Source organism: Lissotriton vulgaris, chromosome 9, assembly GCF_964263255.1.
Source record: "Lissotriton vulgaris chromosome 9, aLisVul1.2, whole genome shotgun sequence".
Taxonomy (NCBI): Eukaryota; Metazoa; Chordata; class Amphibia; order Caudata; family Salamandridae; genus Lissotriton; species Lissotriton vulgaris.
In genome coordinates this window covers 1,029,278,904-1,029,298,979 of record NC_141697.1, presented here as the reverse complement: position 1 = coordinate 1,029,298,979, position 20,076 = coordinate 1,029,278,904, and the positions used below count along the sequence as shown (strand labels likewise).

General features: G+C 45.8%; 1 protein-coding gene across 1 annotated transcript in view; it reads right to left on the bottom strand.

The window, feature by feature from the left end:
* Positions 1–20,076, bottom strand: part of NOL8 (nucleolar protein 8) — a 297,417-nt gene that overhangs the window by 255,689 nt on the left and 21,652 nt on the right. Inside the window, exon 2 of the mRNA XM_086938941.1 lies at positions 5,550–5,731. Within this exon, the coding sequence (XP_086795067.1) occupies positions 5,550–5,688 (139 nt within the window). The 5' untranslated portion in view covers positions 5,689–5,731. The remainder of the gene's footprint in view (positions 1–5,549; positions 5,732–20,076) is intronic.

Below are 20,076 nucleotides of genomic sequence, written 5' to 3'. Positions count from 1 at the left end.
AGGGTGCTGGAGCAGCCATGGGACTTTAAGGTTAAGTTTGGCGCAGATGCTTTTTAGCGTGGAGTATGCTTTTGTGGGCCGGGATTGGCATTTTGATGGTCTGCCCAGTATATGGTCTAGAGGCATGTTAAAGTCTCCTGCCACCACCATGAGTTCATTCTGTGGTAAGGAGTCCAGTTTATGTGCTATGCCCTCCCAGAATGCGGGGTCGTCAGTGTTAGGGCAGTAAATGTTGGCGACATGGATGTGTTCCTCCCCTCTTCTCAAGTGTGTTAATAAGAGTCTTCCTACCTTGTCGTGGTATTGTGATTCTATGGTCAGGTTGGAGTTTCCAGATAGCAGCGTAATTACTCACTGTTTCTTGCCTTCTGCTGGGGAGCATGCCACCTGCGAGATCCAGTTGGCTTTTACTAGTCAGAGATGATCGAGGGACAATTTGGTTTCTTGTAACAGGACCACATCCCCTTTACTCTTAGCAAGATAATCAAGTATTTTCTTGCGCTTGACTGGGTGGTTTAGTCCTTGACATTGAGGGATACTATTTTTAGATCAGACACCAGGGTAAGCTTCTCGATGGGGCTGTTAACTTCAGTGGTTGACGTCTGGTGGTTCCAATCTGCGGTCCCAGCACCCCTTTGTTGCGATTCCTCTCCCCAGCTAGGCTCAGTTATCTGTTGATGGTCAGGTGTCTGACACGTGTGCCTCAGAGTTAGGTCCTTCTCTGCCGGCTTATATACGGGTCAGAGTGGGACTTCTTGTAAGTGAAAGAGGAGATAGAAAAGTGAAAGAATAGTAGATAGTAGTGAAAAGGAAAAGAGAATAAAACAATAGCGGTGACCCTCCCCTCCCTCCTCTACAAAAAAACATTGTATGTTGATCGTGCGACAAGATTGCCGTTCCGTCTCCCTGGAAGTTGTTGGATATTGTTCTTTTTATTGCCGTACCCCATTGTGCGATCTCAGCGTCTATTTTTACAGTCTCTTTGCCGTGCATAGGTCAGTTTCGCCCCCCCATCTCACGTCCCTTTGCGGTTCCCCTGGGTGATTAGTGAAAAAGAGAGGGGGATATTTGCAGTCTTAGAGATCGATTTTTACAGTTTCTTCACTTTGCCTAGGTCAGTGTTAGGTTTTCACCACCCCCTTCCACCTTCCCGCTACCACTTGCGGGTCCCAAAATGCCCGGTTAAGAAAAGGATATGGTAATAGTGTTTATTTCTGTGCTACTTGAGTCAGTTGCTGCTTCAAGTGGCTGCAGAGATGGGGACAGTTCCATCGAGGTGGTGTGGTGGAGTTTTCAGAGAGATAGGTGTTGCTGTAGTGCTGTTCTGGACTGGAGTCTCTGCGTTCAGTCTCAAGGGATATTGAAGTTTGCTTGGTAATTGTTCCGTTCGTGTTCTTGAGGTAGGTATGTGTCTAGGGCATGTTGGTTAACTTCTAGGTAGCTTATGCAGTAGCTTATGAGTAAGTTGTGGTTGCTTCAATCGTGCATTCTGGCAAAGATATTGGGTTTCAGCTTGTTCACTCCACTCACCTCCAGTGAGGCTCTTCTTTTGCTGGTTCCTGGTTGGGAGGTCTCCATCCCTTGTGGTGCAGGGCCGTCCAGATATCTACCCAACTCTTGTGTCTTCTCAAAGACTTGCGAGCTGCCATTGTCGGTTATCCTGAATCTAGTTGGTCCAATGAATGAGAACAGTATGTTTTTCTTCCTCAGTCTGTCTTGAAGGGACCTGAAGCCCTTCCTAATGTCCACTGTGGGCTTAGAGTAGTCCAACGTGAAGATTATCTTGTGGCCGTTCCACGTGATCTGGTGGTTTTTCTGTGCGTAGCTGAAAATTGCTTCTGTGTGTTGTGTTCTCAGTGGTTTGCATATTATTGAGCGAGCCCCGCTCTTTGTTGCAGCTCTGAAGGTAGGTACTCGGTGGGCTCTGTCCAGTTCGAAGGGGTGGTCGAGTTTGAGGTTCGTGATTTTTGCTATCATGTCCTCTAGAAAAGACAGGCATGATCCTGCTTTCTCTTCTGCCCCCTCCGGGACCCCTATGATTCTTATGTTCCCACATCGGTTTCAGTCTTCAAGCTCTGCTGTTTGTCTCTGGAGTGTTGCTGTAGCTTTGGTTAAGATCTTTAGTTCTTTGTTTACCAGTAGGTCCCCATCCTCTATGTCACTTATTCTCTGCTCCGATACGGATAGTCTGTTGTTGGTAGCATGCATGTCTGCCCTCACTGCTGCCAGCTCTAGTTGTATCGCGTCTGTGGTCTGTTTTGAGGTCCTGGCCAGGTCATGAACATCTGCCAGTTTCTTTAATATCATTTCTAGTGTGCTGCTAATGTCCGGTTTCTGCTGAATAGGGGAGTCTGTTAGCGTGGACCCAACTTTGTTTTTTAGTTGCCGTTGGAGTCTTGCCTTACTCCCTGCCATGTTTACTAGAACGCTCTTCTCTTGTTGTAGACCAATGTCCTTTTACTACTTGGGGTCACGAGCAGAGTTCCGTGATCCTGAGCTTTCTTCCTTAGTGTATAGTGGCGTTGTTTGGGCTCCACGGTTATTCAGCTTTCCTACTCCCCACAAGTGGTTCACAGGGTTGTTACCGCCACCTCTCAGTCAGCCTGGTTGATTGGTTGCCCTAGTTGCTGGCACAGTTCTATCCAACCTGTGTGCTTTTCAGGAGGCTAGCGTCCTTGTTCTTTATGCTCGGGTCGTGTTACGTCTCCTTTGCACTGTTTGGCCTTGTTGGCCTCACGACTGTTCGCCGTGGAGAACTCGCCGAGTCCTGCTACCCTACTGTCACTTTCGTGCCCTGGTTTGTAGTGGTGGTGGGTCCTTTGTCTGTTCATGCTGTGGCCAGTGATCGGCCCGCCAGTCCTTTCCGTCTGTGCCACCTGTTGTGCCTCCCCCCGCACACTCGAGACGGCTGACCTTGTAGGATTTTGGGCGCTTTGCCTTGTTGGCTGACACGTGTGTGGAGTCAGCAGTCGTCTTCCTGCTAACGTTGTGTGGGTTCCGTCTGTCACCTCATGACAGCGCGGCGTACTCCCTGCGATAAGCAGCCCCACGTATAGGTAGTATTCCCTTTGTGTGTTTTGCTGCGGGTTGTAAGGGTCTCCTCAGGTCTCGCTGCTTCAGCTCTGGGTTCTCTCGAGCAGCACGGCAGACCGTGATTGGGAATGTGGTGGCAACCTCCCCTATGATGGCTACCTCGTGAGAGCGTTTTGGGTTTCAGTTTCGTTTTTACAGCTGGTTGGTCGCGCTGGCTTAGTTTGACCCCTGCTGTTCAACCGGAGCCGCTCTGCTCATGGGCAGTCTCACTTTTGCGCTTTTACCTCCTCTGGCGATTGGAACAGACTTTAGTCCGCTTGAGCCGGCGCGTTGTGGCAGACAGTGGTTCGAACTGCAGTGGCAACCCTCCCTAAGATGGCGGCTTCGTCTCTGGGCTGAGTCCGTTTAGGGTTTCAGTTTAGTTTTTATGCGGCTTGGCTAACTCGGATTTGTCGCACTGGCTTCGTTAGTGCCCCTCTGTGCAACCGCAGCCGCTCACCATATATGCGCTTTCGCATACACCATTGTACCTCCTCTGCCGGGTGGATAAGGCTTTAGCACGCTCGAGCATTGCGGGGGTGCTGCGGTGCTGTTCTTATCTGTCCCTTGCTGACGGGCAGTCATCGCTGATGGGGGCGCTCCACTCCTCTCCTTACTGGCCTCTCATTGCTTGGGGTTTTGTGGGTGCAGGATTCTCGGAGTAGCGCCGCAGGCTGTGATTCGGGATGCGGAGGCACCACCCCTAAGATGGCGGCCTCTTCTCTGGGGTGAGTCTGTTTAGGATTCAGTTTCGGTTTTGTCCAGCTTGGGTACAGCTGTTTGAATGCACTGGGTTTGTTAATGCCCCTTTGTCTAGTTTTTTGCAGCGCTGTCCCCCTCTGTGCAGCCGCTGAGCTCATACGCGCTCTCGCTAGCGCGTATGCAGCGCGAGCTACGCTTGTGTTACCTCTGCCGGTGGGCTAAGCTGGGTCGTTATGGGGGTTCTGCTGGATCTTTATCTTATCTGACCTTAGCTGATGGGCAGTCACCGCGGGTGGAGGCGCTCAGCTGATATTTGCTGCTCTCCGTCTCGGCCGCTCATTGCTTGTGGTTCTGAGGGTTCAGTTTCAGTTTTGTGGCCCCATCTTGTGTCCTGCCTCGACTCCTGGAACGTTTGGCTATATCACGTGGTGGGCACCCATTTTAAGTAACTTCTTCTCCCCCGGTCCTTCCGACACACAGGGGTCTAATTTCTGTGTACTTTTGTACGGCGTGAAGGTCCACAATCACCGAGATTGCTCCCAGGTACGACAGAGCGGCTGACTCAGGGAAACATCCTCTTTGCCGTCCAAGCCACGCCCCGCCTAGTTAACTTTCCTATAAGGCCATGTATACAGTGGTCAAAATACACCATGGAAAAGAAATGTATTGTCACCTATGGAATACAACACTACTGTGCTATCCACTAGTGTGATAAGGCAAAAATGACTCCAGACCTAACACTGTAGCATGGATGCTGCAGTTGAAAAGCTGCAGTCGGAAGTCAAAATTAATACATTTGACGGGAGAAAACCTCAGTTTTGAAGATAGTAAGTCACCCCTACGGAGGTCTTGTAGCCCACGAGGCAGGATGCATTGTATTTAAACATAGGTCATGTAGAAATTTAAAATTAACATGTCTTTACAGTGTCTAACACCCAAAAGCTATTTTCACTGTAGCAAGTCAGGCTGGCCCATAGAGAAACACTGAGAAGCGATATTACATATTATTCAGACATATCCGGCTAAGGACCAACTCGAAAAATGGTTAAACTCAACAGCGAAGAAATTTTTTAATAAATATTAGGAAAAACAACTTTTAGAAAGTTACCTTCTCTCTGCCTGAGCTCCTAGGTGCTAATTTGCATTAGCATTCCAACTGTAGTCCAGTCAGTGAATACTCCTGCTCAAGCGTAAAAACTGCTACCAGTGCAGAGACATGGGCTTGGGAGTGGTGGTGTGTTTTGTTCTCCTAGCAGGAAGACATGTAGTGATGGGACTAGGAACATAATTTACTTCAAAGGGGCCTTCCCTTTCACAAGGAAATGTTACCCAACACCTGGAAAGGCCCACACATCTGGGTGGTCACAAAGGCTCTGTATGGGGGTGGGGGGTGAGAAGGGTTTCTCCAGCTTGGATTTTCAGAGTGAGAGGCACTGTGGGATTGTTTGCAATAGAGCAAAGAGGAACTGCAACAAAAGTGGGCAGAGTTACCCATGGGAATGAATATCTCATTGGTTAGGGAGGGGCCAGGAATCCTTCCCATCCACTAGCTAGTGTCCGGCATAAATGTCACCTACCTCAGCCAAAATCAATCAGTTCATATCTTAGACCTTACATGATTGAGTAGGATACACTTCCCCTTTTGGCATTCTTTACTGTCCGAAAACTAGTGGATGGAGTGCACTGCATGATTATCACTCTTCGGAAACTTTCGAACATACCAAGCTACTATGAATATGAACATTATACTTAAATGCACATAAAACCACCTTTACCTTGCTCATCTTTTCTAGTAACGATTTCAACATCAGTTACATCTCCAAACTTGTTGAATCTTTCTTTTAGTTCTGCTTGAGATATTGTGTGGCCAAGTCCCCCAACGTACAAACGCTTCACAGGTTTATTTTTCTCCATTTTTTACAAAGGGATGGATCTAGTAAGCAGCCCTTGGATTCATCTGTAAAACAAAAAACATAACTGTTAATTTATGGAAGCACAGAAGAATTTAAAATGTCAGAGACCTCATTTTTAGCAGGGCTTTAGCGTCCAAGGGCCTGATTTTGAGGAGGGCAGTAATAAGACTGGTAACACAGATTTGTTGAAGTCTAGTCCTCTCTTGTCTTGAACCCACTGTACCACTTAGAGGGTCGCAGTTTGCAATGGTCCTGAAGTATATACCAGCCCAGGTTCTACCATCAGGAACACCCTTTTGGTGTACATGGCACAGATGGTCCATGAAATGCCTTCAAGCACCCCTTCTTCCTGGGGACGCCGCTTAAACCATGTCAGTCCCAGTAATAACAAGCATTTACAATGCAACTGTTTCGCTTTTGTAAAAGTTAGAGCTTTTGTCATTGCTCATGACAAATTCTCCTGTATATGTTGTAGTAAATGGGAAGGAGGAGGAGGAAGAGAAAGGCGAAAAACAATGATAAAGGGAACAAGCAGGGAACAGAGGCACAAGCAGGGAACAGAGGCACGAAAAATCGGGTCACAAGCAGGCAACAGAGGCACTAAAACCGGGTCACAAGCAGGCATGAGAGGCACGAAAACCGGCTCACAAGCAGGCAACAGAGGCACTAAAACCAGGTCACAAGAAGGCAACCGAGGCACGAAACCGGGTCACAAGCAGGCATGAAATTCCATCATCCACACTACTGTTGACGTCTTATCCATGGGCATGGGATAATGTTCCTTTTCTATAACATAATCTCAGCTACGCAGTAGGAGGGCAATCTTAAAAGATTAAGGGGTATTACTGCTACAATAATCAGAAGAGAGATTCGGATCCATAAGTAAGTCGTCAAGAAGTGAACGTTATCCTAGAAGGACTTCTTCTGGGAGTTATTGATTGCATTTTCAGTGCATTCATGGTTTCCAATCAATAATTGGCATGGAGAAGTGCTCGACAGTTTGCCTGAGGTAGCTTGCATTCTGGATACCTCCACCTCGATGAGTGTGGAGTCCGATTCTTTCTGGCAAATCTTTTTGGAGCCTATGTTGTAACTGCAGAGAAAGTAGCATTAACAAACAACAGCACTGAGGTGAAGTTAATGTGGCGACTGTAAACTTCCTAGGATATGTTTGGCAGTGGGAGTGTAGGACATAGGCTAAGTTCGCTCTGGGGAGCAGTGGAATGCCTTTAATTTCCAATCCTGTGAATGCGTGCCACACTCTGCAGAAGTCTACCATAAAGAAGGGATGCGAGTGTGATGTCCAGTGCATAAGATCCCATAAAGAAGAACAGGATGCACTTTACCGCACAGTCTTTGTGAACCACAAAGGTTTTACAGGGAGGCTGCAAGGCGCTTTGGAATCAGATTGCTCCGCGTCCAACTAACAGATGTGTTATGGGGCAAGTAAACCAATTATGAGGCCAGAGCTCGATTGTTAAGGTCTGCCAGAGTGAGGTAGAAGAAAACTTGTCCTGGGAGGACTTGATATCCATCATGTACACTGAAACAGTGGAACATACAGATTCTGTCAATTCTCAGAGCAAGACATGACACACGTTCCTTGATGGTAGTTATGTCTTCATCAAGACTTTCAGCAGCATGGCGAAACTCCTATGACTCATGTAAAAAGATTGGATTCTCTGTACACTTTTCAAGATGTCAAATAATAAATAAAGCAAGAAGGGGGTAGATACTCGTAGACATTCAACTAAGTATACTATAAATGATTCTGGTTAGGAAATTGCAGGTGGGTGGGGTTAGTGGCTTTCTACCTTAACCAGCAGTTTCCTTGACACCCTGCACATCAACCTTCATGGAAGATTCCCGAGTTTTCTTACACAACACCACAACACACTCAGAAACCCACATGGTCAGACTCATTTAATTGGCTTGGGGCTAAGATGGTAGTATCTTAAGTAAATACTGAATGCAATAGAACAAAGGACGCTCTGTGAAATCACTACCCAAATGTTAACTGAGCAGATGTACTGAATGGATTTTCAGTAAGTGAACCTTGAATTTTCAAACTGCACACTTTGAATCTTTTTTTTTTTTTACAAGGCTTCGCTCTTAGTTTTAGGGAGTGCAGCCCTGGGAATAAAGAAAAAATTGGTCTTACACGTGCAGAACATCTTCCTGCATTCAACGTAATTGTATGTCAGTCACACACACACACACACACACCCCCCCCCCCCCAAAGGTGACAGAATAAATGTTTCCAAAAATCACCTGGCGTAAGATTCTACCTTTTCTTTTCACCCACTGTGCCACTCTAGACAAAGGCCCACCTTATGCAAGTCAGCAATCCCCCTGCTCCTATTGAAACAGTTCATCCTTGGTTCGCCTAATCTGTGAGGTAGAGGTTGGATCCTATTGGACAGTGAACTTGGGATGTCTGGGCATACACATGGCCACTTATTGTGTGCAATTAAATCACACAGAATGTGATAGCAGGAATGACTGTAAAAAGTCTACTCTAACCACTTTAGTGTTTCAGGGGTGTAAACATGTATATATATTGTAATTGAATAAAACAGAAAATCTCACGGTAAAAGAAGCACTGGAGATGTATATATCTCCAATGTTTCTTTTACAGTGAGATATCCTGTTTTATCCAATTACAATATAATGTTTGTTATAAATACTTCTGGTGAGGATTTGCTTCTTCCACGGCTCATCTCTTCGATTACTGTGCATTTGTTCTCATTTTTAATGTAATTTGTTATCGTCCAACTAATCCTACAATAAAGTTGAATTGTACTCTATCCACTGGTCGGTTGGACTTTTTGCAAGCACTTCTCCCATCTCCTGGTATGCGACTCATCCAACCCCATCCATTACACATCCAGTGTAAAAATGTAGCCCACTGACACTGCACCACTCAAGTACTCGCACTAGTCTTCCTTCCCCAGGTGTGCAGCACTGCATGGCCGCAGCACACTACACCCCCCTAACGCAAGCGCACTCAGCCTTAACCGAAGAAAGCCCCCAGATGGACAAAGGAGCACTCAATAGAAGGACAATGGGGCACTCAACAGTTACTAAGTGCTGCAAACTCACACTTAAGGACATTACACACTTGATATCCTAATTGCTGAGTGCAGCACAGGAGGTGGTTTGAAAGTGTTCGGTAATCACCATAAACCTAACATGGGAATAGAAGAGCAACCTATGGTAACCAGCAAATGTAAGCCGAGCGCACCCCATCTCCCACCTACCCTTCGTCCATCACACTGCTAAGCGTGGAGTCCCAAGACACGACAAAATCACAGCTCTGACCACATGCAAGCACAAATCCTTCCAAGCAAGCATGTTTTAGCACCCCGCACAGGGCACGAGGAATTATACGGTGCAAACACAAAACTACACAATTCAGGCTGTGCTCTTAAGCCGGGCTATCGAATTGGATGCTACGACGTCACAATTGTCAGACTTGGCTGGGGGAGATGACAACCCAAACTGGATCGTCCTGTTCGTTTGACCTGCTGCCAAGTAATCGCCCTACTGGTTTCAAAACAAGGAGTGGCCGTCCACTGACCACAAATAAACCATCAAATGAGATACTGTCTGTTGGCTTAAAACACACAAGTCTCGTAGTACTGTTTCTCCCACCTGAAACCAAAGCAAACAAGAGCAACCTTCGTACCTCGAGTAAGGACGCAGTCCTCTGTGAGCCAAAATAAATTAAAAAAGCAAAGATGGCTGATTGAAATGATGTTATACCATCCAGCATCCTATGCAATAACAGACCTCGCTGCCGCGTGTGTGGTGTTAGAGGCGAGTGACGTTGAGCTACTTCGCTCTCGAATACTTAGTTTTACTTTGCATTACGAATTTAGGACTACCAACCAGTGCCAGGCATGGCTGCATGTCCAAGAGTGCAGCTCTCTAGCAAGACACCCTGTCTGTCGCCTTAGATATAGCATACCTTACCATTCATCCCCCGGCTCGAATTCCAAATATATTTTTGGTGTTCCTATCCAAAATAGATCTTCTCAGGTTTGAGAAGAGAAGTCACTTGACCCGCGTGCCGGTGAAGCCCACACGCCAACAAACTGAGTCTTGTTCCTTTCTCGATTTAGTTCTCACAGCTCAGCCAGGCGATGGCAAACTTGATTATGTAATGGAAAGTAAAGAAAAAAAATCCTACCCGGATGTGCCACCCGCGCCTGAAACGGGAATTCTTCAGCTTTCAGCCAAGTGGGAAGTGTTTTACATCTCTAAGCCCTGTAAACAGACGGGGACGCTTTGAAGACGGGTTCACAGCCGCACGACATGAAGGGGTGGCGGGCTAATTGGCCTGTTGCCGAGTGTGGAACAGAAGTCACGATATATTCACAAGCCAGCGTAACCCACAGACTCTTAATGTTTTACGGCCTAATATGTACCTTTGCTCGAAGCAGCAGCAGGAACCCCGGGGTCACGCCAGTCATCCAGGGTACTGCTGCGCTATTAAGAGGTCCTCTGCCCAGGAGGAATGCCGGACTGGGACGTTCCCAGAGCACCCACGGCATATCTGCTAGGAAAGAAAGGTCACGGTCACTGTCTTTGACCCCCACGACCCGCCCAGCAGAAATAGAAAACGAGCTTTCAGTGGGCATGGAGCCCGGGGGCTGGAGGGGGGCAGGGGCCGCAGCTGAGCAAGACTTCATTACTTTTTGATGCACAAAAGAGCCTGGCGCGCTCCGCAGAGGAGCCCGAGCGCGTGTCATGGCTGAAGGGGGCAGGAAGACAGGGCACCCGCTGGGAAGCTCGGCTTCTGCGACGACGCGAAGGGCCTTTTAGGAGCTCAGCCATGGTGTCATCTGTCACTACATAGATTGTAGCTTCACCGATCACAGCCAAAGCATTGGCAAGAACCAATGAATGTCTCACGTGGAGTGGAGGCGAGGCGGAGGAACCTTGCAGAAAGGGAAGCGGGCTGGAAGATATAGTGAAGGAGGAGAAAGGGTAGGAAAGGGAGAGAGAAACAGAGATGGGTTAATGCAGGAAAGCAAAACCGACACAGCAAGGAAAGACAAGACTCTGCTTTCAAAGACGACACTTTCAAAATGGCCAAAACAAACCTTTAAAAAAAATAATAAACCACCGCCCACCGCCGCAATGACGATCGCAAAGGGGCGGAGAGCGAAAAAAACAGCGGAACACCCACCAATCTGCTCCCGTGAAGATTGACACATCTCTCTTCCAATGGCTAGCCTCCATTTATGGAGCTAGCCAATGGAAGAGAGAGGCGGGACAAAGCCCCATACTGTTCTAACATAAGATTTCGCCTGCGCGAACACTGCTGCGCAGTGCTACGCCAGGCGAAACCTAAAAACTATTAAAATGACCCTCAAATGCTGAGATACAACTACCAGCAAATTAGTGGCATTCATTATGTGGGTGCTGGAAAAGCATCCCCTACTTATCTATTCAGTACACACGTGGGGGTCAATTACCTGGCATGGAGCACCTGCCCTCTCGGTTTTTCTACGCAAACTTTATCATTCCTGCTCCCTTCGATGCTTCACCACATTGGCTACTTGGAGGCTACCATATTTGACAGGAGACCATATGTTTCTGAAGTCACTAAAAAAGTCCTTATGGACTTTCAGACTGGTTCCAATGCCAACAATCTGCCAGTCTTTACGTGCTTGAATTGGTCAGGGGAGTGGAATTTTTATAAAATATCTACTGGTCCATGGGGCAGGTTGCTTCACATATCTAATTGTCCTGTAACAAAATCTACTTGTTCCTTTGGCAGCAATCTCATTATATAAGAGCTCCGATATAGCCTCACTGATTATTCCAGGGCTCATACCATAATAGGGTTGGAATACTAGCAATTCCCTTATGTTGCCATGTTTCCGCAGGTAGACATACTGAGGCTGAAGGTAGAGGAAAGCAATAGTTCCAGGGCTGGAATGCCAGTTTGAGTCTGTGCAAACCTACTAATTTGCATTATTTAAGGGTTTTCGCCAACTCTTTTCTAATTTTTTCCCCATAATGAAAAATATTGGAACTTACTCCTCCTGACAATGGCAGACATGACATGTTTCCCAGGTTGGAGAAAAAATTGGTTGGAGGGAAAGTGAACTTGAAAACACTCAGATTTTCGCTTGAGCAAATATACACATGCATATTTGCTCATGCTAAAATGCAGTTCACAAATATTTTCTAGAAGTACTATTTTTTTGGCCTCATTCTGTAAATTCTTGTGAATTCACAAAAGCTGTATATCTGCACTTAATGCAAGGCCATCTACTACAGGTGCACTTTTTAGACTTACTCTCAATCGGCCGGCTTTACTGTGAGTGACAGCATTCTGCTCTTACACAAGGAGCTTATCGGCACACAAAGTAGTTTTGTTCAGTGCCAGGAACTATAGTAGCAATGTGTGCTTTTTGAGACCAAAAACAATTTTTGCTTTTGCTAATGTTTGCTATGATGGTGAGGGCCCGCGGGTCCCCACACCAATAAGGTTTTACAAAATACATGCCAAAACAAGTCACGCATTGACAAAGCCAAAAGGCTGACCACCAATTCCAGACCTACTGGCTTGCTCAAGTGGAGGTATGATCAACCAGTTATCCATGGCCCATGCCCGAGGAAAAACTTCAGTGTTTCTGGTGGTTAGGGGAGGCTTACCTGCTGACCATCTTTTGTTTTGGTCAATGCTGCTTGACCACAATACTTAAACAAGCCGCCCAATTTGCCATTAACATTTCCAAAATTCCCAGAGAATTCCCAACCCAGTGCAAATGTATCTTCAAATACTCTCAGCTTTTTATCGGTGACAGAGACAATACATGTGCTATGAACGGTCAAATACACTTGAAACAGAACAAGGATGGAACCCCGGCAGTTTTTACCCGGGCACCACAAATTCATCTGACATGCCCTGTTATCGATCTGTGTGAGGTCAGAAAAGACAGAAGCTGACATCACAACATGCATCAACCATCCATAACTGTACAGGAGGGTATCCAGTTACACTACACCATAACAAAATGTAATGGTGTGAAAAAAAGTGCCGACTTCAAATGAAAAGTAAATAGAAATTAGCTTAAAATGTTACCAAATACATAAAAGTAGTCTTCCCCTGCAAACCCACCAAGCTCTAAAGGTCCTCCAAGCAAGTCAGCTGGTACACGACGGAACTAAGAACCATGAATAGCACCTGCAAACGACTCGAAAGGAAATGGCGCACCAGCATGGAACCCACGGACTAAACAACAGTTAAACCTGCCCTCAACAAAGAACACCATCTCCTGAAAAGGAAGAAAAAAGCGCTCTGACCCACCACATCGAAGCAAGCTCGATTAACATCAAGGAACTCTTCAACATCGTCAGAGAATTCTTCAGCCCCTCACCCACCGAAAACTCCCTTGCAGACTTCTTCAATGACAAAATATCCACCATCTACAGCAATTTCGAACCCCAACCCAACTACCTCCTCAGCCATCTCGACCCCACGACTGAGGAACAAAACCACCTGCTCACCACCAGGGACCAGTTCACCATGCAAGACAATGCAGCCATGACCTTCGTCCATCCATGGACCCCCGCCACCACTACATCTGCAACCCTGGGAGCAAGATGATAAGCAGTGCACTCAGAGCCCAAAAACACCATTTGTGGTGTCCTCCATGGCTCGTTCCTCAGCCCCACCCCATTCAACACCTACATGACTGCCGACGATACCTAGCTCATCCTCACATTATCAGAAGACCCTTTGCCACACTGACACCTGGTGGCCCCCCGAACTAGGACCCTCACCAACTTCGACCAACCATGCCTGCAATAATGGCATCATCCTGGATAACAAGCTCACCATGAAAAGACAAATAAACGCAGTGGCTTCTGCCTGCTTCCTCTTCGCATACTCCGCAAAACTTTTAAGTGGCTCCCCATCAACACCAGAAGCACCGTCACTCAAGCTCAGGTCCCTAGCCAACTAGACTACGGCAACGCACTTACCATAGGAATCACCTCACACCTCCTCAAGAGACTGCAAAAACACAGAACTCAGCGGCCAGACTCATACTAGACCTCCCCAAATGGACCCACATCTCTCTCCACCTCAAGATGCTCAAATGGGCTTACATTCAGAAGCAATGCCACTTCAACATGTTGATCCAGATCTTCACAGCCCTATACGACCAGGGACCATCATACATCAACCACTGACTAAACTTACACCTTCCCCCTCACAGGTTTGAAACCCAGCAGTAAGGATTTATACAACAAAACAAAAAAAACCTTAGTGCGATATACTTTAAAAAAAATCGCAAGAGGTGATGCAGTTAAATATCTGATCATTTTGAATTAGTAAAAGATTTTGTTTAACACAGTGTTTTTTCAAAAGCAATTTAACTGATATATTTCAGTACCTTCGAGATAAGATAATTGTAGTACACTGCAGCCACTGTACACTTCCCTCCTGTCAGAAATGTTTAAAATATGAATGGCAGAGACTAAGAGTTATGCAGTGAACAGAACTGTACAGTTAGAATATGTATACTTTCCATGATTGTTGAGCAACGATTAGCAAATGTTGTTCTAAAACCTTCCTAGGTTTGTAAACCATGAAGCTAGCAACTTTAAAAAACAAGCATTGGAATAGCCAATAGGTCTCGCCTTTGGGACCTTATAAGTGTTTAGCCATGCAACAGTTGGTGCTGTTGTACCAATGATATTGAGCTGCATAATTAAATACTTATAAGGTCCCAAAGGCGAGAATTGGCTATGCCAATGCTTGTTTTCTCCAGCAGGGGAAGAGCATGATTAAGAAACGGAGTCCATCTTCCCAGTCCCTCACCCAGCCGTATATTGTGGGGCTTGGAGTGGCTTGTTATTCTCTATGCGCTTCTCTTTTAATCTTGTGTTTTCGTAGCTTTAGAAGTGCTGTGGGTCAAAATAATAAAAAACAACAAGGGCACCCAATCGAGTCAGCACAGGACCTCGGGGAACATATGAGTAAAGACAACAGCGGTCCTATGCAAGGAGGGATATAGTCAAAAGGTCAATATAGACACAATGGAAACTACATTGTAAATTGACTTGCCCAGCCGGGCAGAGGTCTAATATTTAATTTAGAACCACAATATTAGGAGATACCTTCAACAATTTCTTGGAGATGGGCACAAGCCTGTGCCCAGACGTTTACAAATTGTCATGGTTAGCGGAGTGGATAGAAGGTAGAGAAAGGTGTTTAGGCAAAAGCTATTGTTTTCAGTGCATATAGCAATAACAGAATTCACATTTACACCATTACTTGAAATATAGTAACAGATACACAACAGAGTATATGGTGTAGAAGTGAGGGGTCGCGATCGCCTACCAAGCAATCTACAAGCTTACCGCATTGGGCGAGGCGCACACAGTGGGTGCCGGCCGGTGGCAGGGAGTAGGGGGCAGTCGTTATCTGCAAAGGGACCGGAGGTTCTATAAGTAATCAATTAGTTCTGAAAACAGGAATCAAAAATTGGGCGCTGGCTAAATAACTCACCCGCGGAGGAACCGGATAGTCCCAATTTAAACGGCCAGCTTAAACGGTGATTACGTTTCTGGCAGGGTTGGGTTTCAGGCAGGTATGCCACGGAGATCAATCTCCTAAAATTACGAGAGGGAACATTAACAAGGTAATGGGAGTCCAGGTCGTTCGTGGTGAAGTGCCTAAGAAAAGAGCTTACCCCGTGGAGTGGTTGAGGCGCCAACAATGGGCTGATTCCTCACGAGCCTGAGGGAATCAAACAAGGGGGAATTTAGGCTTAGTAAGCAAAGGGGTACAAAATGCCTCAAGGGATTGGAGAGGGGGGTGGTGGGTAGCCATTTGCTTACCTTAACAGACGACTGCAAGTGCTTCCCGGGCCGGTGCACAGGCGAGCAACCAGGAAGTAAATTTATACCTTGGTGATTGGAGGGAACGGTCACATGATGGGAGTGGCGATAGGGGATGCACACTGATTGGGAAGGGCAGTCACATGGTCAAAATAAAGATAAAAGAAGGACATGGGGGCGGCCATGATGGGTGGGAAGGGCAGTCACATGGTCAAAATAAAAATAAAAGAAGGACATGGGGCGGCCATGAAGGGTGAGTGAAGGGTTCCTAGGATTACAGTGAAAGTGAATAAAGTGAGAGTGTGATAGCATAACGTGACGCTAAAACCAGTGAAGGACAATTTAAACATGTACAGTTCAAAGTTCCACATATTCGACTTAGCAATTCATTATTCAGAGCCCAACTAGCACAATCTATGCAAGGTTAGTCCAATCCTCCTGCTGATTGAGTCCGGAATTCAAGCTATTAGTCCTTAAAATCCATTTTAGTTCTTCCTTGTTGAGAAGCTTAGACAAATCTCCCCCTCTGGGTGGGAGAATGATTTGGCTGATCACAGTCCATCTTAAATCATTCTCGGTGTGTCCTTTGTCAATAAAATGTTCAACGAGAGGGGCTTTTTCAGTTTTGCATCTGATCCTACTGCGATGTTGCGAAATTCTCAGTTTAATCTTTTGCTTGGTCTGTCCCACGTAGATCAAATTGCATGGGCACAAGATGGCATATACCAGGTTACAGCTGTTACAATTGGTAAAAGTGTGCAAAACATTTTTCACCTCACCAAAGGTAAATTCTTTAGATTCAATACACAAATCACAAACCACACAGTTGCCACATTTAGAGTGTCCCCTAAGAGGGGGAAGTTCCCATAAGTCTCTGAGGGTGTTCGCCGGTTTGGGCGAGGGGAGGGCAGCCCTTACCAGATGGTCTTTGAGATTTTTGCTTCTCTTAAAAGCAAACATGGGAGGGTCAAAGTTAAAGTCCCCAGAATTAAGGATGTGCCAGTTTTTTTTTGATACTCTTGCTAATCTTATTGGATACTGCAGAGAAACTAGTGACACATACTAGTTGGTCCGATTGCTTTTTTTCTTTTGGTTCCAAGGGAGATTCACGTGGGCAGTACCACGCCCTTTTCATAGCGTTTTTGACTAGCCGATGTGGATAACCTCTGAATCTTAGTTTGTCTGCCAGTTCATTCGCTTCCCTAAAATAGTCCGTCTTGAGAAAACAATTGCGTCTCAGACGTAAAAATTGGGAATAGGGTAAGCTATCTTTCAGGGCTCGCGGGTGACAGCTACTGTAACTCAGTAAAGTGTTCCTTTCCGTAGGTTTACGGAATAGGGATGTAAACAATACGCCGTCACTGTGTTGTATACAGAGATCCAGGAAAGGAATGCTAGTTTTACTGTGGGTTAAGGTGAACGTTAGACCATTACAATTATTGTTAAGCCAATGTTGGAATAATGGCAGGGCTTCAACAGGGCCTTTCCAGATCATAAAGACATAGTCTATATAACGTTTCCATTGTACCAATCCATGGTGGAATGGGTTCGTGGCTGGTAAGATGATGTCACATTCAAGCCAGTCCATGTAAAGAATGGCCAAGGTCGGGGCAAAAATTGCGCCCATCGAAGTTCCCTTCACCTGCTGATAGTATTCACCATCAAACATGAAGAAGTTCTGAGTTAAACAAATTTCAAGTAATTGATTGATGAAAAGGGTAGGTACAGTGTGTGGGCGTGGTCGGGTATTGAGAATTCTTTCCATGGTTAGTAGGGCTTCTGTTTGAGGAATGTTGGTGTACAACGATTCAACATCAAGAGTACAGAGAGTTTCAGTAGTTGGGTCAAATGGATGGTTCTCGATTAAGTGGGTCAAAAGTAGGAGGTGGGACACCAGGTCGTTTGCAGAATGGAAACTTGATTTTTATTTTATTGAAAAGGGGCCGCCGCTGCGGAAATTTCTTTCAAGCACATAAAGCTTATGGCCCCCAATAAACTCGCAGTTAGAAGCTGCGAGGGTTCGTTCCACGCAGACTTTCTTCTGGGGATCTCGAACTGAACTAAGCTCAAATCTACCCATGTTATATTTTCTTTACATTGCTTTGAATCTCGAGAAACAAAGGCTTGGCCGCCTCTGTGCCTGCAGACGAGAGGGCTGAGGAATGTGCATTCTGAGACATGTCTGATCAGCTTCCCCCACCAGCTCTACTTGGGGCACACATCACCCCCATATTATGTTTTCCCAGACATAGGTTTGAGCTCGAGCCCTCGGTAACCCTCCAAGGGGGCATCGAGGTATGAAGTGGGCCAATCCCCGAAGTGCCAGGACCCTGCAGCCTGTTACTGGCGCTCTAGATTGGACCGAAGCGGGTCCCTAAAATCGAGCTGGCCACAGGGCTTTAAATGCGACCCGAGGAGATGTGACATCAGTTTGTTGCTTTTGCATTTCCTCTTAAATATTAACCGGCGCTGCACCACTTCAGGGCACTGTGCTGGATGGTTCAGTGAGTACACTGATGAAACTGCACTGGCCGGACCCAGCCTGCATCCCAAACCATATTTCTGAATTAAACTTCAGTCCAAATATCGCATGTGCTTAAAAGATAAGTCGTACTGGAAATGTGTGCGCCCAGAAGGCAGACAGTCAATTGCAGGACGTCCCTTAAACTTTTATTGTTATATATCGAGTGTAAATAGTTGTATGTTAGTATTACATGCGATTCACAATAGAGTACCAATCTCTTAATTCTATTTATTCATATATTTAAGTGCCAAGTCAGAGCAGTGCACAGCATTTCTATGGTTACATTATTTACAGTAGACATAGGGGTTAAAAAGAGGTACTTTTCCAATCTTATGGGATAAGCAAAGCGTGATGGAAGGGGCGATTGACATCTTTTTATACCAAATAGAGAGAAAAGCCCCAAACAAACTTCCAAACTGTGTACAAAGCTTGCCTCTAGCCTTGGCAATATCTTAGAGGCTTGGGCCTTTTCTTCAAGCGTGCGGTGTAAATAATACACATATCCGATCCATGCTACCCTGACCTCCTATTCACGGGTAGGGGAGACTTTCTCACACGTGTGCAGGCTTCCAAAGTGCATAAAAATTTCTTGAAAAGGTGGAACAAAATAAGGTTGTTAAAACATACATTAAAATCGAATTATCCTGGAAAAAACGGTTGTATACGTTGCTTCGAGAGAGTCCTAAACTTAAGGTGGCATGCAATCATTGGGACGGGGTTGGACAAAACCCACGCGAAGAAAATCTGTTTGGGGAAATTGAACACAAAAAGTAAAAATTTAGCTACTGATGCGCCATTAAGTAAGTTTCTGCCCAGTAATGCACTTAAGACTGTCCGATAACAAGCATTGGCCGCACGCCGCAAAAGTGAAAGCAGCGCGATGTGGCGTGGAGGGGCGGAGGAGCGGGAAAGCAAACAAGTGAGATGAAAGACAGATGGCACCTGATCAGGCACTGAAAGCAACCGCAAGGCCAGCCAAAGCAGCTTGTGGTAGCACTTTTTAAAGCCCCTACTAAATGTCTTGCAGACAGCGCATGCGCTGACTCTTGCGAGACCTAACAATGATATTTTAAAAAAGGTGCAAAAGGGGACTGGTCTGGCAATGGAAGACTTCCAGCTGCTACACAGAGCCCTCAAGCATGAAAATAGCCATCCACATTCCAAGGGTTCTGAGGAACCTATATATTGTTTCTTTCCGAATACTGGAAGTCCCATGACGGAACTTCAAGAAGCACAGAAATGGAAGATAGTCCACAGTGACTGTGGGAAAAATCTGTTCCCTGCAGCTGGACGGACTTCCATCTACAGGAAATCAGATGGGTGTAATGCTCAGTCTCAGAAAACTTTATTTCGGCTAAAAATAGCCATAAAAGCACAAATATAAAAATTACATTACATTTAATTACAAACAGAGTTAAAAAGTGACATATGCACGCGGCCATCCCAATAAGGGTTGTAGGAGACACACTGTGTCTCAAATGCTCATCTAAGCTTCCCCGAATCCCCCTGAGGTCATTTAGAATTACGCGGCCGGCCCTGTGCAGGGTTGTGGGCGTAACGATGTATACATTTAGACCCTTCTGTTGCTCTTACTATGAAAAATAAAAAACAGATTTACTCACAAAAAAAAAAAGTGACATATGGTATATTGCAATATCGCTCCCAAGGCCCTCCGAGGATGCCAGCCAAGAAGATAAACAAGCATTTACAATGCAATGGTCTCGGCATTATTAAAGGTAGAGCTATTGGCATTGCTCATGACATTTTTTTATTATTATTTTTTTTTTAATCACAAATAAATAGCATTGTCATTTACATTGCCAATAGCTTAATCGTTAAATAAATGGCATTGTCATTTACAATGCCAATAGCTTAATCACTCGCATATGCATGACCTATTGCATTTACACCCACACAGAGCCACCACACAGAGTCATTCACATAGAGCCACCCACACACAGCCACTTCACAGAGCCACCCTCACACAGACAGAGCCAC